This window comes from Nothobranchius furzeri, chromosome 16 (genome assembly GCF_043380555.1).
Source record: "Nothobranchius furzeri strain GRZ-AD chromosome 16, NfurGRZ-RIMD1, whole genome shotgun sequence".
Taxonomy (NCBI): Eukaryota; Metazoa; Chordata; class Actinopteri; order Cyprinodontiformes; family Nothobranchiidae; genus Nothobranchius; species Nothobranchius furzeri.
Window position 1 is genome coordinate 23,559,446 of NC_091756.1, and position 25,728 is coordinate 23,585,173.

At 40.5% G+C, this 25,728-nt stretch overlaps 1 protein-coding gene across 4 annotated transcripts in view; it reads right to left on the reverse strand.

The window, feature by feature from the left end:
- Positions 1-25,728, reverse strand: part of spata20 (spermatogenesis associated 20) — a 102,043-nt gene that overhangs the window by 13,043 nt on the left and 63,272 nt on the right. For 2 of the 4 annotated variants that reach the window (XM_015963729.3, XM_015963727.3), the window contains one exon: positions 23,287-23,367. In XM_015963729.3, coding sequence (XP_015819215.3) covers positions 23,287-23,367 — 81 coding nt within the window. Of the gene's footprint in view, positions 1-14,584; positions 14,722-14,833; positions 14,883-15,619; positions 15,885-23,286; positions 23,368-25,728 lie in introns of those variants that run through there. The other 2 variants (XR_008565506.2, XM_070545490.1) reach the window with 2 other exon arrangements.

Sequence of the window (25,728 nt, forward strand, 5' to 3'; positions counted from 1 at the left end):
ATAATAATGTGAGTGTCAGACTGTAAGGCCTGGTCCACATGTCAGGGTTCTTTAAATGTCGGACAAATTTCAAAACACGAGAAACCCCAAATATGGCGATAAAAATTTACGGACATACCAGCTTTGATCCTACGGTGGGTTGTGTCATCCACACTGCAAAAACAACACACTACACATGAAGTGATTTCACAAATGAAAATGACCCAGTCTGAAGAAAAATCTCACAGGAACAAATGGAGGAGGTGCTTGTAGCATGCCTCAATACCTCACATTGTACAACAGGCAGAATGCTTGTTTGTACTTGTTTTCGATAGCCTTGTTTTATAGTTTGAGTAGTCCCCACATCCTTTCAAGCAGGCTAGAGCGCTTTCTAATTTGTTATGGAGACTCTGCAAGCAAGCTAGGTTTTAACACGGTCACAGAACACTCAACCCTCCCCTCGAGTATCTTCCCTTTGATGCTTCTGCTGGAACTGGAAACAGCAATGACTGAGGAAATGAAATAGCGCTAAACAGCAATCGCGATTTTCTAAGTCCAAATCTCTGTTGTTGTCCATGACTTCAAATGGTGCTTTTCTTTTTGGGACTCTGGTAGTTTGTCCTAAAGTTGAAGTGGTAGCAGCCGGCTGTTTCTCCTTCTCTGGCATTACTGAACAGATATCCTCTCACACCAGTGGTGTTCTGTTGCTAAATACACAAGAGCAAAATGAATGGAAGGCCCATATATATGTATATATATATATATATATATATATATATATATATATATATATATATATATATATATATATATTTATACTATGTTAAGAGTATTTAGGAGGCGTGACGTTTTAATCTAATTTGTTTTCAAGCTTAAACCAAAGTAAGATTATCTGATAAAATCATTTTTAGAGCCATTATGGAAATCCAGCATGTCTTTGGGACACATTCTCACACCCGAAGGGTCGGAAAATGACGCTGGGTGACCGAGCGCTGTGCCAGAGCATTGCTTTCCGTCTGCCTCGATAAAACAGAGATTTCACTGAATTCTGACCTTTACCCTCTTGATATTTAACTTTCCGCTCACCCCATTCTTGTTCCTTTGCACGAGTGCCTTAGCAGATTCTGAGCAGTGTTTAGAGTTGTTGTCTTGTTGATTGATCCAGCCCCAGTGCCGCTTCAGCTTTGTCATTGATTCCTGGACATCGGTCTCCTGAAGCTGGTGATGTTGAGTGGAATCCCTCAACTTAATATTGCACTGGCCACAGTGTGATGAAGCCACCACGTTTTACTGTAGGTAGCAGGTGTTTTTCTTGGAATGTTGTGTTCTTTTTCCTACATGCATAATGCCCCTTGTTAAGCTCAAATAACTCAGTTTTACTTTCATCAGTCCACAGCACCTTATTCTGGAATGAAGCTGGCTTGTTCCGATGTGCTTTAGCAAAACTCAAGCAGCTCGGTTTGTACAGTAGGCGGAGAGAAAGCTTCCTCTGCATCACTCTCACATGCAGCATCTCCTTGTATAAAGTGCGCCGAATAGTTGAACGAAGCACAGTGACTCCATCTGCAGTAAGATGATGTTGCAGGTCTTTGGTGCTGGTCTGTGCGTTGACTCTGACTCTTCTCACCATTCTTTGTTTTTGTTTATCTGAGATTTTTCTGGGTCTGCCACTTGGAGCCTTAACTTGAACTCTGTAAATTCTTTGTTTCACTTCTCAAATATCACTGTGTGTGTCTCCTATTTTATATACTTACCTGAATTATTTTATCGTAAATACTAACAATTTATACAGGAAAATCATGAAGATTGACAAGGCTGCCCAAACTTTTACATCCCACTGTAAGTAAGGTTTCGATTTTATTTATTTATTTATTTTTTATTATTAGGAGGGCTGGACTAATACAAAAGCCCTTTCATAAAATTGTGTTTCACATCTTTATATGGAAGTAATTTTATTATGCTGTCTCAAAAATGCAGCCATTTGTTCTGTTAGAATTTTCTTGAATAAAAGGCTTACTGGGCCCCATTTTGCTGCAGAAAAGTCTTACCCTGGCATTCCACCAGACACATAAAATAAAGATAAGAAATAAAATTTAAAAGTGACCCATTGTTGTAATAATAATTTGCCCATTTGCTATGTCAACTACTATCCAGTGCTGAAAGTCACCCATGCTTGATTGTTTGTATTTCACCTCAAGTAGGAATGTGTGGTGGAGCTTTTTTCTGGTAGAGCACTCTGCTCTTTGTCACTCTAGCCATCAGTTTCAGCTGCTGACAGACTGTACAAGCAGCTCTCCAGTAAATCAATGGTGTCTGCAGCGAGATGTGAGGACGCCTCGGTGTCTGAGCAGAATTAACAATCTTCCCCTTAAACCAGGTCCTGACACCTACAACACACTTCATTGGCCAATGTTGTGCTGAAGATAAATGCAACCCTCCCCTTTGATGTCAAAGTTTAGATTTAAACACTAGGCTATTTAAATCCCACATATAAAGATTACAATACGGAGCGCAAATCTCTTGAATTACACCAAATGTACTTATTATAAACTGTATGATAGACTGCACGGTGGAACAATTGTTAGGAATGGTATCCCGCATTGAGAAGTCTGTGGCCGTTCATTTTCCGGGTTCTCTTGTTTCCTCCCATAGGCCAAATAAATGCATGTCAGGTTAATTGGAGACAATAAATTGCCCCTAGATGTAAAAGGGTAACTTTAGATGACTTGTGATCTGATGATGAGAAAAAAAATCAACACTGTCTTATGGAGGGGCTGGTCCTGTAGGAACCACTGCTCGGGCAAACTTATTATGACAAAATTTAGTTCATAAAAAAACAAACAAAAGTTTTAAAAATGTTAATGAATTGTTAAAGCTGTTTTTCAAAATTTGGTGCTCAAAAAGCTGGAAAATGGTGGTATTGCTGGACATTTTGCTCAGACTCTGAATCAGGAAATGGCTGCAGGCGGTGACGCAGAAGACAAAAAACTCCAAAGCAACCAGTGACTCCGCCCCCTAGCCAAACAGCAGCCAGAATCAGGTTGCCGCCCGACTCAGCCTTGCCAGGCATAGATATGTATATAAACACTAGATGGCGAAAGCGGGAGTCGTGGGTGTAGCTAAACGGCGGCCATCTTACCTCAGACAACAGACCCCTCAGCTCTCAATGGTAGCAACTGGAAGGTGAGGATCAGCTTAAACAAAAACAACCTTAACTCGATGAAATATTAACAGATTTACAAGCGGTTTACAAACCTTAGAACACATGGGCTTGAGACAAAATACTTGCACATGTTGAAAGTAATGCTTTTGCTTTTGAAAGTGACTTAATTGTGAACCATGAGTCCCGCCTAGGCTATGTGCATGTTATTCAGGTTGAGACCACAATCTATATTTTATGTGGTTCTACAAAATCAATAACGACTTTACGACAGCCACATTGTTGTGTAAATGGCTGTTTGTGGATATTTTTGTATTTATTAGCTGTCTAACTTGGCTTAGAGATGACGAGGCTACGGTGGGTGGACTGCTTAGCAAAACAAAGTTGACTATACCTCAGTGGGAGTCGCTTGTTTTATATAATAATAAATTAATGCTTAATTGCCCATGATTTTTATTTCACAAACCAGGAATATATATATATATATATATATATAGATAGATAGATAGATAGATAGATAGATAGATAGATAGATAGATAGATAGATAGATGATAGATAGATAGATAGATAGATAGATAGATAGATAGATAGATAGATAGATAGATAGATAGATAGATAGATGATAGATAGATAGATGATAGATAGATGATAGATAGATATAGATATATAGATATATGGATAAATCTACATAATGTTGAAAGAAAAACTTCTGCAACCGCTTGTTGTCAGACAATAAAGTTGTTCTATTCTACTCTATAATTATAGGCTATGTATACTTTAAGTTATTGTAGCTTACAATTAATTGTGTTATCTATGAAAGATTAAATGCTTTGTGGAGTGAAATAGCAGGATTTTCTGGGCCAAACCCATCCTATTTCATAGACACATCTCTGGCGTTTATAACAAATCAAACTTTTTGAAATTCGGTTGAAAATTAAGCAAGTTAGAGTTATTTAAATAGTACATGCACCATAAAACCCAATGTCAAGAAAGGGGGCAGCTGTCTGAGGTAAGATGGCCGCCACGTTCCTACGTCGCATCCCATTGGCGAACAGCAGGGACGAGGCATCTAGTGTTTATATACAAATCTTTGCCTCAATGGCGTTGGGACTAAAAATAGGGGCAAAAGTAGAGGGAAAATACCGCACGGTGCCCTTGGGAACAGTGGTCAGGCCAAGCTGCATTGGTCCGAGTAGCTCTGAGTAAAACACTAACACTGACTCTGTTTGCTCTGCAATGTTGATGTTTTGTTTCCACAAATAACGCAAGCCTGAAGGAGTTTCTGCTGTGTGGTGGAGTTGCTAGTGTTAACATTTAGCTTCTTGTAGTAGAAGGCATTATCTGCTGTCTCCTGGATGCTAAACCAACAACAGCCAAGAAGAGTCAAGATGGGTGAGTCCATGAATGTTCAGTGACAGTGTGAAGTAGACCCGTTGGGCTTTTCAAATCCTAGACTTTCACCATCAATTTTCTATCAAAAGTTAATGCAGGAGATAGGTGTAGGAGACTATTTTCATGTTCGTCCTGCATGAAAAACTCAAAATGACTCATTATCAGAAATAATCACTAAAATATGAATGTTCCGTATCTTACACCTTTAACAAGACTATAAGCTTAATTCCAAATCCCCATTTAAAACCTCACCTACACCGTATTACACTCTTTCTAACATTTCCTGTGGAATGTTGGTCCACTCCTCTTCAATGGCTGTGCAAAGTTGTTGGATATTAGTGGGAACTGGTACACGCTGTCGTATACGCCGCTCAAGCACATCCCAAACATGCTCAATGGGTGACATGTCCGGTGAGCATGCTGGCCATGCAAGAACTGGGACATTTTCAGCTTCCAAGAATTGTGTACAGATCCTTGCAACATGGGGCCGTGCATTATCTTGATAGCAAATGCTACGGGCGATGCCTGAGCATGAACGCGCATGAAGCAGCCTGCTCGACCCGAGCATCTCTCTTTTTCTGTGATTTAACAGAAAAACAGGCAATCACAGTAAAAATGCCAGGGCTCATTCTACAGGACTAGGGCATTGCAGGAGAATGTATGAAGAAGACTTTTATTATTTCTATTCATGTTTTGGTTGTCAAACTCCCATAATGCCCCTTTAAAAACCTTTATTTTTATTCATTTTAAGAGGATGTTTGTGTTGCTTTGTTTATATAATTAATCATACTAGGACATACAATCTACTTGAAAGGTTTTGTATATTATATTTTAAAATAAGTTTTGAACATTAAATGTTCTTCAATAATTTTTATTAGTATTTGTTCTGCTGAAATTCATCTGGTATGCAAGTATGAAAAATGCCTACCCAAATGAATAACAAACCAGCTTTTATCAAGCCCAAATGCCAAGCTCCAGAAAGTTTACATTTTTTTCTGGACCCTGCATGAGGATTGTTAAAGGTAAAGAATTTACCTGAGCCAGACAGGAAGTGAGATGTGGTTCAGGGGACGGGCCAGGCAGAATGCCCTCGATGTTCACCTGGCCTGGTCTTTTCCCAGCCTGAGTGGGCACTGGACCCAAGCGTGATTGGGGGACCCGCAGTAGGAGCACACAGATGGGTGACTTTAGCGTGTAGATTAATACATCAAACTTATACAGCGCTTTTTAGGACACTCAAAGACGCTTTCATGCACTCTCACATTCACACACTGTTAGAGATGGTAACCTACTTTGTAGCCACAGCTGCCTTTGGGCGGTCTGACAGAGGCGAGGCTGCCATTTGGCGCCATCAGCCCCCCTGACCACCACCAACATAGACAAGTTAGGAGAAGTGTCTTGTCCAAGGACACAACAGCAGACTACCCCTGGCGGGAGCTGGGATTGATGAAGCAACCCACTCTACCTCCTGAGCTACTGCTGCCCCGATGGGTGATCTCCGCCAAGTCTGAAGGCTCAGTCATCCTGTTTCGACGGTTGCTTACTCCACGGCTGGAACCGGTGGAGTGGGGAGCAGGAAGCGGCCGCTCGGCCCAGATATGGGAGGAGCGTGCTCCGTAGAGTAGCAGGAGGTGGTGCTCCGGCTGGGAGCAGAGGATCGTGCTCCGGATGGGAGCGGAAGATTGTGTTCCGGATGGGAGCAAGAGTCCAAGATTCTAGGAGGTAAAACAGCTCGGGTATTGAGCATGAATAGTCCTCGATGAATGAGGGCATCCGGGAGAATGCTTCTGGCTTTTATAGATGATGTTGAGAACGTCGGTGAGCACCAGAGGCGCAAGGCATGACGGGTGGTGGAGTCCGGCTGGGTCCGTTGGGAGTGTATGTGACAGGAGTTGATGTGACACAAAGCAACACTAAGCCTTACCCTCATAGATGAAACATCAGCCTCTCCAGGGTCTTCATAAGAAATGATATCAGAGCAACTGGTCGATAATAATTCATCCCAGTTGGTTGCTGTATCTAGGAATAATACAGGATGTTTTCCCAGAACCCTGCCTGAAGAGAGACTCAAGTTGAAGAGCCCATGGAGGGGGCTCTGCCAGTTGTGATGAGCATTCCTTCAGGAGTTTTGGGTCCACCCCATCAGGACCCACCACATTCCCAAGACACATCCTCCTCAGTTTCACCTGCAGCTCCTCTGTGGTAAAAGACTACTGGGTGACCTGGAATGTCAAGTGCATCAAAGGAAGAACAGCGGTTGTCAAAAGAAGATGAAGGCAAAACAACACCTGCAGAAGAAGTCATTTGATCTATGTCCAGAGCAGGCAAAGGGGGCCTCTCAACCTATCCTACTATAGATACTACTGAATGTATTTGCTCTGTTTATAAAATCCACCCAACCCAGGTTATTCTTCCAAACTCCCCTCCAGACCCCTTGGTGTCTTCCTGCTCCAGCTTCCTCTTTGGGAACTGTTAGCTAGATGGGTGAAACCTGAGTTAGGTGTTCCAGAACAGATTTCTGACTGGAAAGAACTTCTTCACCAAAGATCAGACCTAAGCCTTGTTGAACATTTGTTAAGCGTAATTAAACGTAGTGCCAGTGAACCAATCAGTTTAAATAGACTCTGTTGCAAAGATAAGTGGTCAAGTATTAGCCAGCAGGATAATTACTGATGGATAAAAAAGGACAATCCCAGTAAGCTGTGTAGTCATTGAACTTGGAAAAAGAATGGATGGAATCACTCATTGAAACGCCAAATGAGTATATTCATGCCTGTGATAAATGGATGTAAACTTCCAACCTGCATGTTCCTCTAAATAGTTCAGAGAAATGTTGGTGGTCTTTAAATGATTTTCCTCCAAAACATTTTAATGAAAGCTTAGGGTTGGCACGAATAAAATGCTGAGAACTACTCTCCTTTTGACTGCCAATGAATTGTTGGCTTAGCGCTGAGCACGTCTGACTGTGAGAACTCTCAGACTGTTTAGTAATTTTCCACTCTTCCTGTGGAGTTGGTATGGCATTTCTGGAGGAGTTTTAATGTAGGGAAAAATTGCATCTTGCAGTGTTAAAATGTAGTTGCATATGCTATCAGTGCTCACTGAAGAGTTACGTAGGTTTTTATAATATCAGCTCCATAAAGGAAAGTCTGACTGCCGAGTTAAACAGCTGAATGAACCTCTGTACGTGTTGGTTAACCCACACTGATTACACGAGGGATAAAAGATCCAAGTCCCGAAACAAGCAGAACATTCAAAAAGCTTTCTGTTGACTGGGAGCTTTATTTAGCCAACAAACATGTGGATGAGCATGGTGTGTGGAGCGTAACTACGATCCAACCATCACTGGAGTATTATCCAGAATCCCAAACAGCTCTAGAACAATCTGCAAGATACTAAAAGTTCCCAGCCACTCTGATGTATAGGTGGAATCGCCGGCCAGGAGGAATCTGTATCATTTGACATAAGTCTAAAACCAAGAGATACATTTATGTTTGTATAAGATTAAGATTATATGAAACTGAAATTTACTGCATGATAACATCCAGGGAACAAAACAGATGAGAGGATGATGAATGGTATAAACCTCCCCCTCCAGCTGTCAATCAAGCACAGTTTTCCACTCTGCATGGTTATTGAGCTAAGCAGGTCTTTAAGAGGGATTAATTCAGCACAGAGTAAAATTAAAGCCAGACAAACACAAATGCAGAGCTTTGAATTGTGACTAGAGGGACAACGATGGAAGAGAAAAGATGGATAGAAGCACTGAGGCCGCAGATGGAAGTGACAGAAATCTAATCCTGTTCTCCTCTCCATCTCCACCCGACTTGTTCATTCCTTCTTTCTGCTGGCACTCTGTCGCCTTCCTCGTGTCTCTGAGGTCTTGTTAGGGATTCCAAGTTGTTTCCCTTTACAGATGTTTTGAAAAGGACTCTCTCTCCTCTTAAAAGGCCATGTTGTTCTTTTCCCTTGTCGTGTTTATCCCCTATTCCACCTTTAATGTGCTGTCTTCTAAAGGGCAGAGAAAATGGGGAGTCAACTTAAAGTCACGCCCACTAAGAAATTCTTATATCTTGTCCCCAAATCCTCAAAAAGTCCAGGTACTACTTTTAGCTCTTTCTTTTACTCTTATTTTGTAGAACCCTTTTAACAATTGACACCAAGATCCTGCTTCTATCATGCCATTGTCCTAAACTCCTCAGGGGTTGGTAAACCAAGACACTGTAAGACTGTCTGGTTCTTGAAGTGTAACACCAACACAAAGTCATACGGACAGCGTTTGGGGAGAGAAACCAGAGGATGATTAATAAGCAGCAGTCAAGGCGACATTTAGACAAAGAGAATTAAGAATTCCAGCGGGAGCTGTTGTTCTTGTAAAATATTGTTCAACACATAAAGGCCACAAGCAGATTCCATACCAACGACAGTCAATGTTATGGCTAGGACACTTTCTAACATATCCATTATCCGAACTGACTTGAGAACGAAAGATTTCAAAATTGTATGTGTTTTTAGGCTTTTTTAAATACAGATAACAGTAAAGTTCATGTAGCAAAGTCAAGATGTGTGGAATAATATATATCTTGTAAGGTTGAGAAACAACCTAGAGCAACTTTTCTTTTACAAATGGAAACCGCTTTTTGAGCCTCTATATAGCATATGAAACTTTGTGTTGGGGCTCACAATGACCCAGGAGCCCTGATAAATAGTCAAATACAACCACATAATAAAGCCTACAATGGAAAGACTGGTTTGCTGCGCCCGCTTGACCAGGATATAAATATTAAAAATATTGGCCAGAGGCAAAATTCCTTTGAATGGCATGTATAAAAGTTTATGTTTATGTGTTTGTTTATGTATTTAGCAGACACTTTTGTCCAAAGCGACTTACTGTACAAGTGATAATCGACATGTTGCCCTTGAGGCTAACAACAACAATAACAACAACACCTTGACATCAATCATGGAGAGGAGGGAACAAGGAGAGGACAGTAGAGAGGGGGGACGGCAACATGATCTTTAAAAGTCAGGTGTTCATCAATCACAACACCCAGATTTAGAACTGCCTTTGAAGGAGCTTTTAACTTTTAACACTACTGAGTCATCTTAATGTATTTCCTGTTACTTTTGGGCGCAGTGATCACTACCGTAGACCTACACTAACTGGCGCATGCGTGCTGGATCCCCCCCCCCCCACCCACACACACACACACAATGCAAGCAGTAGGAGAGCCTTTGGGCACAGGGTATAACACCCGCGAAGACATGCGCAGAAGACTGGCAGGGCAGAGTCTCAGATCAGGTCTGGACAGAACCGGAAATTTTCCACAGTTCACCGTCCTTGGTAGTTGTAGAGCAGCTGAGTTCACCTCGCGGAGTTTTGTTAGAAGGAAAATGACGGAATGTGGCATCAGACACTTAAAAACAATTACCTGCATGTTAAAAAGTGGATTATTTTTACTATACCATGGATTATGACAACCTTAAACCAGCAAAGGTAGGACTGAGTTATGTTGAATTTGCATATATTGGTGAATATTAAGCACGTTTTTGGAACAATTTCGCTGTTACCGACTGTCGGTGTGATGCATTAGAATGGTGCTTTGGCGTTCCCTGGTGGTGATATGTGGATATCGCACCTGAGACGTTCCAACCGCATATTTGAGATGTAATTATTAGAATTATGAGCGATGATGCTATTTTTAAATACATTCATAACGTGAACACCTTTCTAATCCATGTTTCTCCTGAAAACCTTTTGTTTTTGACTAAAAATATGATGAAACAATGATGAAATATTTACGCTGTTGTCCAGTTTTATTTAAACACATTAGAGACTAATATTTAGTGAGTATTTTTATATATTTTTTTCTGCCTGCATGAACTATTTTGCTGTTGGTTTGAAAAAACAGGAATGTGACTCGAAATGACAAATATTTTAAAGATTTATATATATCTAATATTTTTCTAATGAACAATAATTTATTTTATTTATCTGCCCATAAACCATCATTTTGTAAGGAAGCAAATGGATAAGAAACATGTTACCAGTACAAACTTATTTCAAAACCTCGTAATTCATATGCACATTCCAGGTCACACAATTCTCGGCTGGCATGCTCTTTTCCACACACCTGGTACATTGCGCCCCCCCCCAAAACAAATATTCACCAGCTGCCACTGGTCTCTGCACTGCTCTACGTGGTCAAGCTCCTCCCTACTGAACTGGTAAAGCCTTATGCTCCAACCCGAGCCCTCAGGTCCACACACCAGAACCTTCTAGAAGTTCCAAAGACCAGATATAAAAGTCGAGGTGATGCTCCTTCCAGACTATTGCACCCCGACTCTGGAATGATCTTCCTTTATCCTTATGTAGCATTGACAGATTGGACACTTTTAAAAAACAGCTAAAGGCCCTTTTATTTGAAGCTGCTTTTACCAAAACCTTTTATTTTCCTCTTTTTTACTCCAATTTGTAATTATTTTTCATTTTTTTTATGATATTTTATCATTTTATGACTTTATATTTCTGATTTCAATTGATTTTATGACTTTATGATTTGTTTTGATCTGTGTGAAGCACTTGCTCTCTGTGATGAGTACTCTATAAATAAATTTACTGCACTTACTTTACAGCTTCTCTGTGTTTTCATGTCTTCCAGTTCCTAAATCTTACGTAAACAGGACGGGTTTTGGGCTGCACAATATTAGGAAAACCTGCGATATTCGATAACAGTGCTTAATATTGCAATATCGATATTACTTGCGATAAATGAACAAATACTAAAGTATGCAGTGTTGATGTCGTCTGGCGTGTGACAACTGCTCTGGGTTCAAAGCAAACAAAAACTAATGCATGAATTCCATAACAACATAACATTTTTATTGCAAAAATATGCAGCTGCACCTGCTACTGTATTAGCAGCAAAACAACAAACTGCATGCATGCAGTTTCTCAGTGACTTTAAAACATCACCTCCACCATAAAACTTTTTCTGATGCTCCAAATACAGAAAAACATCCCTTACCAGGGTTTTTGAATAAATTTTAAAAATCAGAAAATAAGTTTACATGTTAAATAATAGTTAATGGGGCGACGGTGGCACAGGACTTAAGAGCTCACCCCGTAATCAGAAGGTTGCAGGTTCGAGCCCTGCTCAGTCTGTCGCTGTCGTTGTGTCCTTGGGCAAGACACTTAACCCACGTTGCCTGCTGGTGGTGGTCGGAGGGACTGGTGGCGCCAGTGCTCGGCAGCCTCGCCTCTGTCAGTGCGCCCCAGGGCAGCTGTGGCTACATTGTAGCTCATCCCCACCAGTGTGTGAATGTGTGTGTGAATGGGTGAATGACTGATTGTGTTGTAAAGCGCCTTGGGGGGTTTCAAGAACTCTAGAAGGCGCTATATCAAATACAGGCCATTTACCATTTACCATTTATTTAACATCACTTACATGCAACAGCAAATTCTCTCATTGCTACTGAACATTTTCTCCACTTATGTGGTTATGATATAAGGCTGTTGCTGTAATTGGGAAGTGAACTGTGCTGGGCCAAACTAGGAGAATATTAAGATTTTCCGAGGGAAAGAGAAAAACAATTGTCTACCTTTCAGAAGAGGAACTGGCAAAAAACTACATGGAAAATATGTGAAAACATTTGTTTTTAACCCCAAATTGAACAAGTCTACCTAGATCTTAAAAAGCAGCTCAGATGATGAAACTGCAACTATGATTCTGATAACAAGCTAACAAATTGACCTAGCTCCTCTTAAGATAACCGGCTAGCAGAGCTTCTGACTGACAGTTTATGTGCAGCAGCAAATCAACTATCCTGATTAACAAGGTTATAAAAGCTCATAAATGAAAAATCACTTTGATGTGTGGGGGAACTTTTCCAGGCCCTCTTTAGCAGGGTGGGACTGGGAGGAGAGTGCTGTAGCCTTTTAGCTTGAAGCTAACCGGAGCCTGGGGCTAACATCACCACCTGGTGGAACACTAGCGACATGGAGGTGGGTTGGTTCACTGGCACGTGTCGGAGTCAGTCCGGTTATTATCAGCTGCTTAACGACACCGAGCGGACTCACGTTCACGTTTGAAAGCAGCGCTGATTCCAGAAACCTCAGCACAAAGTGCGTTCGTTGCTCTGAGCCAGCATGACGAACAAGGGAACGGCGCCGCTAATGTTTGGTTGTTGCTTTCCATCCTAAAGGTCTACGTAGGGGGCGGGCGTATTACGTGAACAGACCCATCTGATTGGCCGCATATCAGAAGGGCTACATTTGATTGGTCAAATAATACTTTCGTGTAAAAAACAGAGCTGGTTGAATCAAACATTTATCGCCGTTTTTGACGTACTTTGCGATGGGTCTATCGCCCGTGCCCGTTATCCCGATGGCGATCATTTTTCGATATATTGTGCAGCTCTAATTTAGCTTTTTTGTTTTTGTTTACTGTTTTCTTGTTTTTGCATCTGTTAGCATTGCCTTAAAGGATTCAGAACAGGAATAATCACACAACATGCTTTAGATCACCTGGTGTGCAGAAAGCAAAAGTACGGTAGGATGTGTGTTGCTCCAAACAAATGCTCTGTACATTTCCCATGATTCGGAACATGTTCACATAAAGCCTGACCTCGCTATATCAGATGTTTTGCTAGTAGTTGAGAGTAGATACTGGACATGAAACACTCGTGCTCTGCTTCAGCAAAATAGGTTTTTCAGAAAAGGGAGTGTATAGTTGGAAGTACCATCAGAAATCAAAACTGATTCACGTGTCCATCTCCACAAATGTGTGTACTAAAAACAAATCTAACAATTTAAACATATAAAATGACTAATTATCACTCTGCAGTCGATTCATGAGTGGAAATAAAAGTCACTGTCACTGAGTAACTATGTTACTGAGTCACTGGCCAGGCTGTAGTAGTGTTGTAGCTGCACCTGTGACTGCAGACAGAAGTCCTGCTTGGTGCGGTCTCCAGATTACTGTGGTACACATTAAACATTCCACTTTATTCAGGGACTCATGCATATTCACTTGCAATGTCATAAAACGTCGCAGAAACATGAAGATTTACAAAAAGCACCACCAGTCCTTCCTGACACCCACGTTTAAGCACTCCATTATTCCACCTTACATTTTTTGCACAGCAACTGTTTTTTGAGATTAACATTTTATAGGAAGTAGGCATTTTCTCCCAAACACGTGTGTGTGTGTGTGTGTGTGTGTGTGTGTGTGTGTGTGTGTGTGTGTGTGTGTGTGTGCATCTCACGTAGATGTTGTTACCATAGCAACAAGCCTGGAGCACAGGTAATCAAACAGCTGATTTTGCAGACCTTTTTAAAACAACAGCACCCTACTTGCCTGCTGGTCCTCCTCAGGCTCAGGCACTTCTCATGTTTTTGGTCCATTTAAAGGGACATTATGGAAGTTTGACAGCCAAAACATGTATAGAATTAATAAATGTCTTCTTCATACATTCTCCTGCAATGCCCTGGTCCTGTAGAATGAGCCCTGGCATTTTTACTGTGATTGCCTGTTTTTCTGTAAAATCACAGAAAAAGAGAGATGCTCGGGTCGAGCAGGCTGCTTCATGCGCGTTCACGCTCAGGCATAGCCCGTAGCATTTGCTATCCGTAGCTTTAGCAGCAGAGAGAGAGGTAGTGCCAAGTCAGCGACATCCGTTGGTAAGGTCTTACTCCAACACAAACATACTGCTTTATTGCAATGATTTATATAACCATAAATAATACACACTGTCACTTTAAGTAGAATTACTGACATAAATGAACTTTCTGTCTGTCATCTGTCTATTCCACTTTTTTTCAGAACTTGGGAGCCAGTGTCTTGTTTTATACTTCTGTCTGGCGATGAAACTTCAGGATGTTGGTAGCAGCAGGTTACAGAAGCTGAGGACTTGAATATGGATCAACTTAAAGCCGGGACCACAAGGCTGAGGAACAGCTTCCTCCAAGAGGCTCGTGAACTCTGACCTGAAGTTTTACTTGAACTCATTCGCTGCCATTGACGACTAAAGTCGTCATTTGCATCGTTTTACTGTGTGGGCATTGGAACGAGTCCCCGTACCGTGAGAAAAAACATCCCAGCTCTAAAGCCGATCTTCATCTGCATACGTCACACGCCACGTGACCAGGAAGCAGAAAATCCATGTGTTAGGAGATCGTTTTGGGCCGCTGCAGTAAAAAAAAAAAAAAGTGAGGCGCGAACCGGAAAAAATTCTGCCGATCACAATTCAACAAAAAGGATTATGAAAGAAGGGATAGCGCTCGAAATGTGCTGACTTACCCTTTCTTTTGGCAGTTTTGGCGTTGACATCATCATAGAGCGCAACGTTCTGTGATGCATTAAAAAAACAGTGAAAACGCTGAAAACGCTGGTAGCAAAGGGTGAACAGAAAATGGCTGGCAGTGGATGAGTGAAACTTTAATGATGACTTTAGGCTATTTATTTATTTAGGCTGGCCGTTTGTTCTCCCAAGTCTGCAACATGCTGTTGAATGACAATGAATGAATCTCACCCTAAATCGTTTTTTGCTGTCACAGAAGAATAAAAACCCCATCGTAATCATGCCGTGGACTAATCAGGTTGTTACTGAACTGTAGGATGGATCAAAGGATGGATAACGTGGACATTTTGCTTAAACATGCAGGTGTAGCTCAGCGAGTGCATTAGATTAATGAATGAATGAAATCTTTATTTCAAACATAAGAAGAAAAATAACAATAATAAGAATGCCATTGTAGACATTAAAAATAAAGTCACACTAATATTCACACAAAATTTTAATTATCATATTCTGTTCGAAAAGGAGTAGGAGGAAGCTGGTGCTTATTAAATCCTACCTTGACGCATAAAACATAATACAGTGAACTAATGTAAAATATATATATATATATATATATATATATATATATATATATATATATATATGTGTGTGTGTGTGTGTGTGTGTGTGTGCATGCATACTAGGGATGTGAATCTCAGAGCAATTCACGATTTGATTCGATTCCGATTCTTGGGGTGCCGATTCGATTCAGAGTAGATTCTCGATTTAAATCGATTCACAATCAGCATTAACAAAGAGTGTCAGTTCTAGGATGAACTACTTTGTTGTGCAAGTTAGTTAAAGGTATGGGTCATTTTTACTTGACTTTAAACGGGTCATGCTACAAAAATGCTAATTTACAAGGTAAAATAAAGTTATTCTAAAACTGTAAACAGAAACAATCTTTTGACCAAAAGGTAACATTTATTTTTGCTTACCTTGTAAAATATAACAAATCTGTAGTTACCCAACAGTAGCGTTGAAAGTAATGTGGTCAAATACTTTAAGTATCTGTGGAAACAAGTTTAACATTTGAGTCCTCAACCTGTTCAAAAAAAGTGCCTCAGATTTCTTACAAAGGAAAACGTGTTCTTTCATTTATCAATAACTTCAAATAAACACGAGTAATCCTGAGTACTCACTTATCAACTTACAAAATAAATATGAGAATATCTCAAATTTCTGAGTATGGAAAAAAATTACATTCTAGTCCGCACGTGTCAGCAGATTCAAAAATAAATCATCCCAATTTATGGGACCACAAACGTAAACAGAGTACTGACTCTCCTAACAAAGACAAAAAAAAACAAACATACAAAAGTACATCTCAAACCTGTACCGTACCAAACATTTGAGTTCCTGGAATCGATTCGGAACCTTTATAAATAAGAATCCCGATTCAGACTTGAATCGATTTTTTTCAGCACCTCTAGTGCGTACATGTAAATTGGCTGTAAAGTCCATTTTTAAGTGTTTCTCCAAATCTCCACACAATCATTTAAGTACGATGAGACCATTGAATCATAAAGTATCTTTAGGGATTCATGGTTTAACACATGACTTTTTTTTGCTAACTCTTTGCTATTTTTGCTTTGATATGTTTAATGTGAGGCTTCCAACAGATTTTATGATCCAACATAACACCCAGATATTTGTATTCATATACTCATTCAATGCATATATCACCTACCATTACTTGTACTGGATCCATTATTTTTCATTTTCCAAACCATATAATCTTTGTTTTACTTAACTTTATCGACAATTTATTCATATCTAACCACTGTTTTGAATGACTAAGTTCTGATGTTATTGTCCCTACAAACTCCTGTAAACTCTCCCCAGAGCAAAAGATGCTGGTATCATCTATAAATAAAATAAATGTAAACATTTTTTGAAACTTAACATAAATCATTTATGTATAGAATGAATATTTCGGGACCCAGAACTGACCCTTGTGGAACACCGTACTTTATGTAAGTGGATTTATATTCACCCATTTGTACAAACTGCTGTCTGTTCTCTAAGTAACTCATAATCCAGTTCAGTCCAGCACCTCATATGCCGTATTGTTCCAGTTTTGTGAATAATAGCTTATGATCAATTGTATCAAATGCTTTCTTTAGGTATGTGAAAATTCCTGCTGCATATATTTTATTGTCTATAGCGTTTGGGATGTTATCAACCAATTCCAGTAATGCGAGACATGTTGATCTTTCCTTTCTAAAACCACACACTGACTATCCAGAAACAATTTGTGTCTCTCAATGACTTCATCTAATTTGTTTGTAAAGAGTTTTTCCAGAATCTTAGAAAACTGACATAACAAAGAGACTGGTCTGTCGTTAGTAAAATGATGTCTGTCGCCTGTTTTAAAAAGGGCTTTTACTTTAGCTATTTTCATGTTATTTGTCATTAAGATGTTTTCAAATGTTGTAATAAATCATAACTACATCATTGCTTTTCTACATTCCTGCAGTGGGTTTCTCGTGCAGCTGTGCTGAAGGTGGTTAAATCTGTTGACGGTACTTAAGCAGATGAAACCCTGAATGGAAACGATGAGCAGAAGCAACAGTAACTAAGAGAAACAAGATTTAGCTGATCACTTATTTATACAACAAATCAATTATTCAATAATGAAAACTACAGCAGAACACACGAGCTATCTCTCCGTCTCTCACAGCACCACTGTGGACTTCCTGCTCAGCGTGCAAATGGAAGTATCCATCGAAATGTCGTTGTAAATGAATTAAACTATTGAATTAAAAAGAAAATGTTGTGAGTTGCACATGCAGCAGAATATACCCGCGTGTCGCATTTGCTGCTGTCCGACTACGTGCCTGCAGACATTCTGCTTCCGAGCAGTGTGTGTGGTTTCACATCTGCTGCAGGAGGCTGTGCTGCTCTTCTGAGACGGAGGTATCTCACCCCCTCCAGGCATGAGTGTCGGTGTTGGACTGGATCAACACATCTCGGTTTGGCCAAGACAGCTGCTGCTGCCTCTAATGACTGCTGCTTTTTCTCCTGAGATCTGGAGAAACACACACGCTCGTGGGCACATGCTCCCTGCTTTCTTTTGTTTACTCCTCGCTCACTGCACTTCTAACTTATCAGACTTATCTGATGTTTTGTAAGAAGCGAGACACGGGGAGATTTCTGAAGAGATTTTGAGCCCCTGCAGCTAATGCCTAAATGTACTTTTACTACTACAACCAAATAAAACGCCTTTATTTGGATGGAAAGTGATCTAGGAGCAAAAGAAATGTTAAAGTTGCGACTCCTGGTTTATTAAGGTCACCATGGTAACCACACACATTTCACTTAGTAAAGCCTGATTTATGCTTCTCCGTCTGCGTCAGTGCGGAGACACGCAACGCCATTATCCGTCCTTGCGTAGGGCTCGCAAGTACGTACGGAGTCGAGCCCACTTTTTTAAACATCCGTCGAACGAGACTGATTACGCAAGCTTGTGATTGGTCAGGACGCCGCTGTTTACAGCTCCGCCATTGCGCCCTCAAAAACATAAAGAGAGCCGAGGATAACTAGCGGCAGGCACGGAGAAGCTTGAAGAATACCTCGCAAAAAAACTCTAAAAACATGAACGTTTAATTCTCCCGTGACTGGAGGAGTGAAAAGATGCGCAGTAAGCGTTTTATTTGTGATCGGAAATGACAGGAAACGTGGGTTTAGAGGTGGCGAGCGCATGAAGTGGAGAAGAATGAGAGACAAATATGTCCGTGTTAAAAGTCTCTTATATACACAAAAAACACAAAATAAACACACTATCTTGGACCGATACATGACAGGATACCACAGAACAGCGCTACGCCCTCTGTTGTCCTGCCGGGGAATTGCTTTGCAACACTCTCCAGGAGACGGAGAAGTATGAGAGCAAAACGCTTCCATCAATCCGTGCGTGTCTGTCCCTTGCGGAGCTGACGGAGAAGCATAAACCAGGCTTAAGAAGAAGACAAGAAGAGATGCTAGTCAGAATCATGAAGGTAAGTGAAGCTAAACAAACTTTGATGGCAATAGATTGGCACCCGGTACTCAGACTCTTCCATGGGAGTCTTGAGTCCATCAGTGGCTGAATGAACTCAACAGAACCGTGCACATTTGGTTGGTATGTATGTGTGTGTGTTAGTCACCTGTGAGACAGGATAACAGATGAGGTGTCGCTGGAGAACTCCATGTGATTAACCAGACTGTGATAGGGACGAGCATGTGACTCAGTTCTGGCTGAGTGCAATAGTGCATAACTACATCCTCCTTAATAATGGATCCATCTTGATAATGACTCAATCAAGCTCAGTCTGGTCTCTTATCTCTCCGAGGGAATCTGGAGAGACCCGATGCTACTGCTGCCACCGCCGATACCGCACAGCTCATTTATATTTCAGAGGGGCTCTGCTGAGAGGCAAGGAGAGAGATAGTGTGTGTGTGTGTGTGTGTGTGTGTGTGTGTGTGTGTGTGTGTGTGTGTGTGTGTGTGTGTGTGTGTGTGTGTGTGTGTGTGTGTGTGTGTGTGTGAGCAGACAAAAAAGTAGGATATTGGCCATTAAAAAAGAAAGATCCTGCAATGTTGGGTAAGATTTGTGCAAAATATTTTTATGCTTTGACCAAAATGGCGAATTCTGAATTCTTTCTCAGGTTTCTCTCTGGAGGCTGACATTACGAGATCCATAAAGACAGGTTAGTAATGTTTTACTCAGAATAAAAAAACAAACATCATACCTGCAAACGTGGAAGGTGTAAAACAGGTGAAAACTAAAATGATGTCACACACTAATTTACATATTGATGACAGTTTGGATCTGTAAGATTCACGTGACTGCATTATTGTGCTGTATGAAATGTGATCTAAAAACCTATAAATGTTTTTCTTTCTTATACAATTCAGTTTACGAAAATGTTTGAACCACACCCATGGGGGTGTCCCACAGAGGACACTGTTGAACCTTTATGATCAAACTGTTTTTTTTCCCAATGTTCTTGGCATTTTTTCCCACACAAAGTTAAACAATACAAGGTGTGTGTGTGTGTGTGTGTGTGTGTGTGTGTGTGTGTGTGTGTGTGTGTGTGTGTGTGTGTGTGTGTGTGTGTGTGTGTGTGTGTGTGTGTGTGTGTGTGTGTGTGTGTGTGTGTGTGTGTGTGTGTGTGTCAGGGACACAACTACCTATTAGCGGAGCGGTATGCGGACGTATCCAGCTGCTGTTATTTATTTGTTGTTGGTGTTTATTTAGAAATAAAATAAATCTGCAGGGCTTTAGGCCCAGGGCAGTTTTATACCAGCTTTAGATCATGACCTGTTATTAATACTATCACTTATTTTTTACACCAATCAGAAAATTCAGTAATATTCACAGACATCCAAACCTTAGAAATGAAATAAAATCAATATTAAAATTTAAAATGATTATAATTATTTTTCATTAAATATCTATGAACATGTTTATAATTGACATCCTCCATTTAAGCTTCTTTCTGGAGTATTTCTCGTATCCGAGGGCACCATCTAGTGGCTGACAAGTATATCACACAAAAAATCTGTCGCTCTGTTTTTTAAGATGAGAACTTCACGTTTCTGTTTATTTATGTGCTTCTGTAGCCGACAAACAGCGCTAAAACACGCTGTTTTACGAGTATTATTCTCATGTCATGTTGTGTTCTCATATATTTATATTTTAGAGACTTTGTTGTCCGTGAAAAGTTCATCAACTCTCCATCAGCTGAGGTATTCTTTAAATGTGAAGCAAGTGAGCGGTAGTCTAACGCTATTGTTAGTTCTGGTCGACGCTCAGTTTTCTATTGCACGGAGCTCTGCGGGGCAGGGGGCGTGCTTAGCAAAAAAAAAAAGCGTATTGCTTTCATTATATCACAGTAGAGATGAGACAATCACTTTTACGGATTTCTGACAAATCATACATCATTTCTGAAAGGGGAAAACTCCGGAAAGCAGCTTTAAGCAGACATATTTCTAGCAGAGCTGAGCTGTGGGAGAAAATATTCAGGTTTATTTAATCTTATTTTCCATCACTTGTGGGTTTAGTGCATTCACTTAATATTAATTATGAAACTATAAATAGGTCACTACAGTTTGAGCATAGAAAGTGTTTCTAGCAAAAGCTTATTGGCTGCAGCTCACCTGTTCCTTCCACACTGACAGGAAGAGATAAATGTGTAAAACAACGTTTATTACTGGTGAAAGTTTTGTAACCATTTGTTACAAATCAGTAAATGCATTTTGTCCTCACGGGCTTCTGTAGAGGGAAACATGGTATCCAATATGGCGTCACCCAGAGACTTAAACCCGCTCCCATGTACTTTAGAACAGATTTCTATGGTTATGAAACAGCCGATATTTTTAATCAACTTGACATCTTTTAATTCATTTACAACGACATTTCGATGGATACTTCCAGAGATTAACCCTCTTATGACTATAATTATAACAGGGCCGCCTGGTATTTTTTTAATCTTATGGCTATAAAATTGTAATAAAAAGTGCAAAGTGTGTGTAACTCTTCTCCTTTTTTCAGAACAACCTCGGCTTTAAGTGTATTTAGAATTTATTTCTATTACAGCCTTTAAAAAATCAGCTTAAAAGTGATAAAAGCAAAAAACGGATTTGAATTTTTTACATTTATTACTGAACAGGAACTTCTAAATTACTGGGCAAACAATTTGGAATGAACAATTTAAAGTTTGAACTGTAATGCATCTATTCTTAAAAAAAAAAGTTTGAACCTTGGTATATTTTCTAGCAGTTTTTAAGACCATTTATTTTTGTAAATTTTCAAATGTTTTTATTCATTTTAGCAAATAGTTGAGGGTTGTTCAAAAAAAAATTTTAAGACTGAACAAACATTCATATCCTGGTTCACTGGAGATCTGTCCTTCTTCGTGGTCACTGTCTTCAGATATAAGCCTTCTGGGACACCTAATAGATCATGTTGATTTTCTTTGAGGCATTTCCATAATTTCATGCTGGTTTTTATGCTGATTAGCGTCCCCGTTCCGTTATCCGCTTTCACCGCGGTGCTGAGCTCCGTTTCAATCAGGCTGTACAGCAGGATTTCCCCTCGTAGCAATATTTTCCATAACTCTGATTGCTTCATGCTATAGATCGTTGGATAGCTGCTTTTATGTACCTTTAGGAACCGTTGGAATGTTCTGAATCTGTTCAGCCATTCAAAAGTTATAAAACGGAGCATTTTGGATGACAAACTCAGCACGTCTCTGAATCTGTGTTGTGATTCGTTGCGCCAAGACAGGGGATCCCGGTGGCTACCGTAATGTATTGTATAAGCACGAAAAGCCCCATTTTTAATCTTTTCAGCACCTTTGGAATTTTACAGATATCTTGAGCGGTTCAGGAATTATGGTAATGAGAATTGCGCATGTCCAATCCTGTCAGCGGCGACAGGTTGGTAATAAGAGGGTTAAAACTACACATTGCCCTTTAAGTAAATTGCTTGAGAAACGCCATGTTTTGTGTCTGTAAGGCCCTATACAAATAAAGACTGAGTTGAGTATGTAGAAGTTGTGTCATTAAAAGACTAAAAACTGGAAGTGGTGTTTTCCAATATAAAAATTTAATGGTAATATGGGCTAATTATTTAATTATAAACTGATAATATCGGACATACATCATGACCCTCTCCATGACGCTAAACATCTTCTACTATGAGGTTTATACAGTCATTTTGCTCAGGAAGACAATCCAACAGAATTCATCAGAAAAGTTGTAGACATCAACATGTAATTTTTTTGAATTATTATAAAACAACAGGAAACATCAGAAAACATATGGACACATTTTTAAATATTATACTGATCCCTGAAAAGCCTAATGTTACGGTCCTTTAAGAGACGCATTGGTCGAAGAAGGTGAAACTGAAAGTTGGAGCTAAGTAAGTAACTTAAGTTACCTCGTGTTTCTACTCCAGCTGCTGAAAGGTTTATGCTGATTATTGAAACAAATGTCTGTGTCACAGATTCAAGCACATTCTCCACAGAAGGTCTGCAGTTTGTGGTTTTCAGGAAGTTTGTTTTATTTTGGCAAGTTAAGAGAAGAAGCACGTCGGTCAATATGTCCGACGATTTTAAGTTTTTCGTTAGACAATATTAAAACACATCGATAATGTCTGGCGAACGTTAGGTTTTCTGACTGACCCTAACAGGGATTCCCATTCTCATAGACAGCAACCCTAAAACCACGATCCTGACTCAGACCCAGTGCACTTTTAGACATCATGCAAGAGTTTTCAGGTCAACTTATGCCTGGGAGGAACCTAGACCCAGGGCACCGACTCAGGTCAGTGTTTCTGCATCTGGATCTGCGGGTTTCATGGCTTAATAGTGCTGCAGGGTCATTTCATGCTGCTGCTGCTGGGTGGACATTGAACATTTACCTTAAACGGGAGGTAGAGTGAGTTGACAGCAGCTAGAAGACCGGCGGTATCTGAGTCGTCCCTCTGGCCACATATCACAATCTGAGAGAAGGGAAATACAGAAATAATAAGCATGTGAACAGAGTGAAATAAGAGTGAACGGTGGCCTGCAGGAAGAGAAAGTATGGACAGAGAGGAGCTCTGTATTGTAGAAGTGACAAGGGAAGCAGGTGTTTGCTCTGAGACTTGCTTGTTACCCTTGCCTCACTGACCCAAGTCATCCTCTGCAGGTCATGCATGACGGACAAAAATCCCACAAACACCCTGCAGGTCCTGCTGCTGTTCCTGTCTCTGCTCCTCTGATTGGACAGCCCAGGCTTTAAATTTCTCTCGGCGTGAAGGAGAAAGTTTGCTTTGCTGGTTCCGTGGTTTCAGGCCAATCTAAGAGCGTTAATATTTCAACACCGATTACATAACTCAACAGCTCACATACGCCATTAATAAATGGGGCTGCGAACATAGGAAAAAATTATTTGTAGCGTGTTCAGGGTTTAAATGAGCATCTAAATGGAGTTGTGTCCCCGAATAACCTGCTATAGTCGGAATTGAGTTGAAGAGAAGAAAAGGTAGCTCAGCACACTGAATCTACTTTTCTGACTACGAAAATGTCATTTAAAGTTTTTTTATTCGGAAAATAATTGCTTCCATTTTCATTCTGCATGCATTCCTTCCTCAAAGAGCATTTCTTTTAGACAAAAAGGAGTAAATACAGTCTACTTGGGCAAAATGTTTTAATGTTAGCAGTGGGACTGTTTGCAGCTTTCTGACAACACAAAACCAAATAGTGACTCAGAGATTAGAACAGGCTTTTTACACCTTTCTTTAAGTCACATGTTAGCACGTTTTAAGAATTCTCTGAGGAAGTTCTCAAGATTTTTCAGCACCTCACCATGATAACTTGCATAAATGTGTAAATACATGTTCACCCACTGCTTTCTTTATTAGCTACTTGCTTATTGATATTTACAAGATATTAGCTTAATGCATCTATTCATCACGACGTGGTGAAGATAACCTGCTGACATTTAAACTGAGTATCAGAGGGGAGAAGAAAGGAGACTGAGTAGTAGACTCAAACAAGCAGTCTACAACATGTATGACCACATGGAACCATCTTCTGATGGTTACATTCAGCAGGACAATGTGCCATGTCACAAAGCTCAGATCATCTCTAACTGGTTTCTAGAACAGGACCATGAGTTCACTGGACTCCCAACAGCCTCCACTGTTACCAGATCTTAGACCAGTCCAGAACATTTGGGATGTGGTGGAAGGCAGATCATCATCATCATCATGGATGTAGCTGTGTGATGATGTCACGCCAGTGTGGACCAGAACCTCTTCTGAACCCTTCCAACACCTGGTTGGATCGGTGACGTGAAGATTCAAGGCTGTTCTTAAGGGAAAAGGGGGTCCAACCTGGTATTGGTGAAGTGAACTTTGGGCGATTTTCGGTTTCTGCTGATTGGTGTGGGCAGTTATCTGATATATCGGAAATTTATGGAGCTTTCGGGGGCTATTGTAAAATTTCTTGAGCTCTGGGAAGGTTACTGGGCACTCAGACTCAGACGTTGCTGGAGATTAATTGCAAGCTGGATGCTCTGTGCAGCAATCTGGCGGATTTCCCTCAATTCGCACACAGGACGGATACCATAATGAGAATGCCAATGCATGCCACGGAGGGAACTAAACCCCATTATTTGGCTGATTGGACACTCCTGAAACCAGTTAGGCTGTATTGCAGAGGGAAACCTTATTTCTGGCCTGCTCCAAAACAATAAATGTTATCGGGGTCTGGCTCCCTGTTCGGCCTTGGCTGCAGAACTGAAAACTCCCTGAGGCGTGAATACAGACGTTCGCTATCTCCCCCCTGTCTAACCTATTCCTGACATGGAACTGTAATTCTGGGTGGAAGGTCATGGAGCCATGAAATACTCACTGCTGGCTTTGTTATCCGCGTACGGGATACTGCACGCTCTCTCTCGATTGAACGGAACTCTCCCATGTCATGTTTGTGACTGTCCACTCTATGTGTTTCTCAAGGTTTTTCCTGAACCTCCATCACTGATTCCTGGCTTGGGAGCAGGTTGGAGGGACACATTTGTCTCCCTTATATACCTATCTCCTCCTCTTGTTGATTTTTTTTTCTAGCTTCGTTCACTCCTGCATATGGGAGCACCATAAAGGTGAATGCCCACAGCTTCGCCTGGTTCTCTTACGTGGTGTCTTGTATTGTTGTCGTATGTCAAATCTTGGATTGTTTTGAAACTGTCATCTCGTAGTACCGGGATGCTGGTTCAATGACAATAAAAGTTTCTTGATTCTTGAACCTGTGTGTGTAACTTAGTAGCAAACAAAGCAACAGCATCATTTTCTGAAGGTGAGTTTATGCCTCAAGCATTG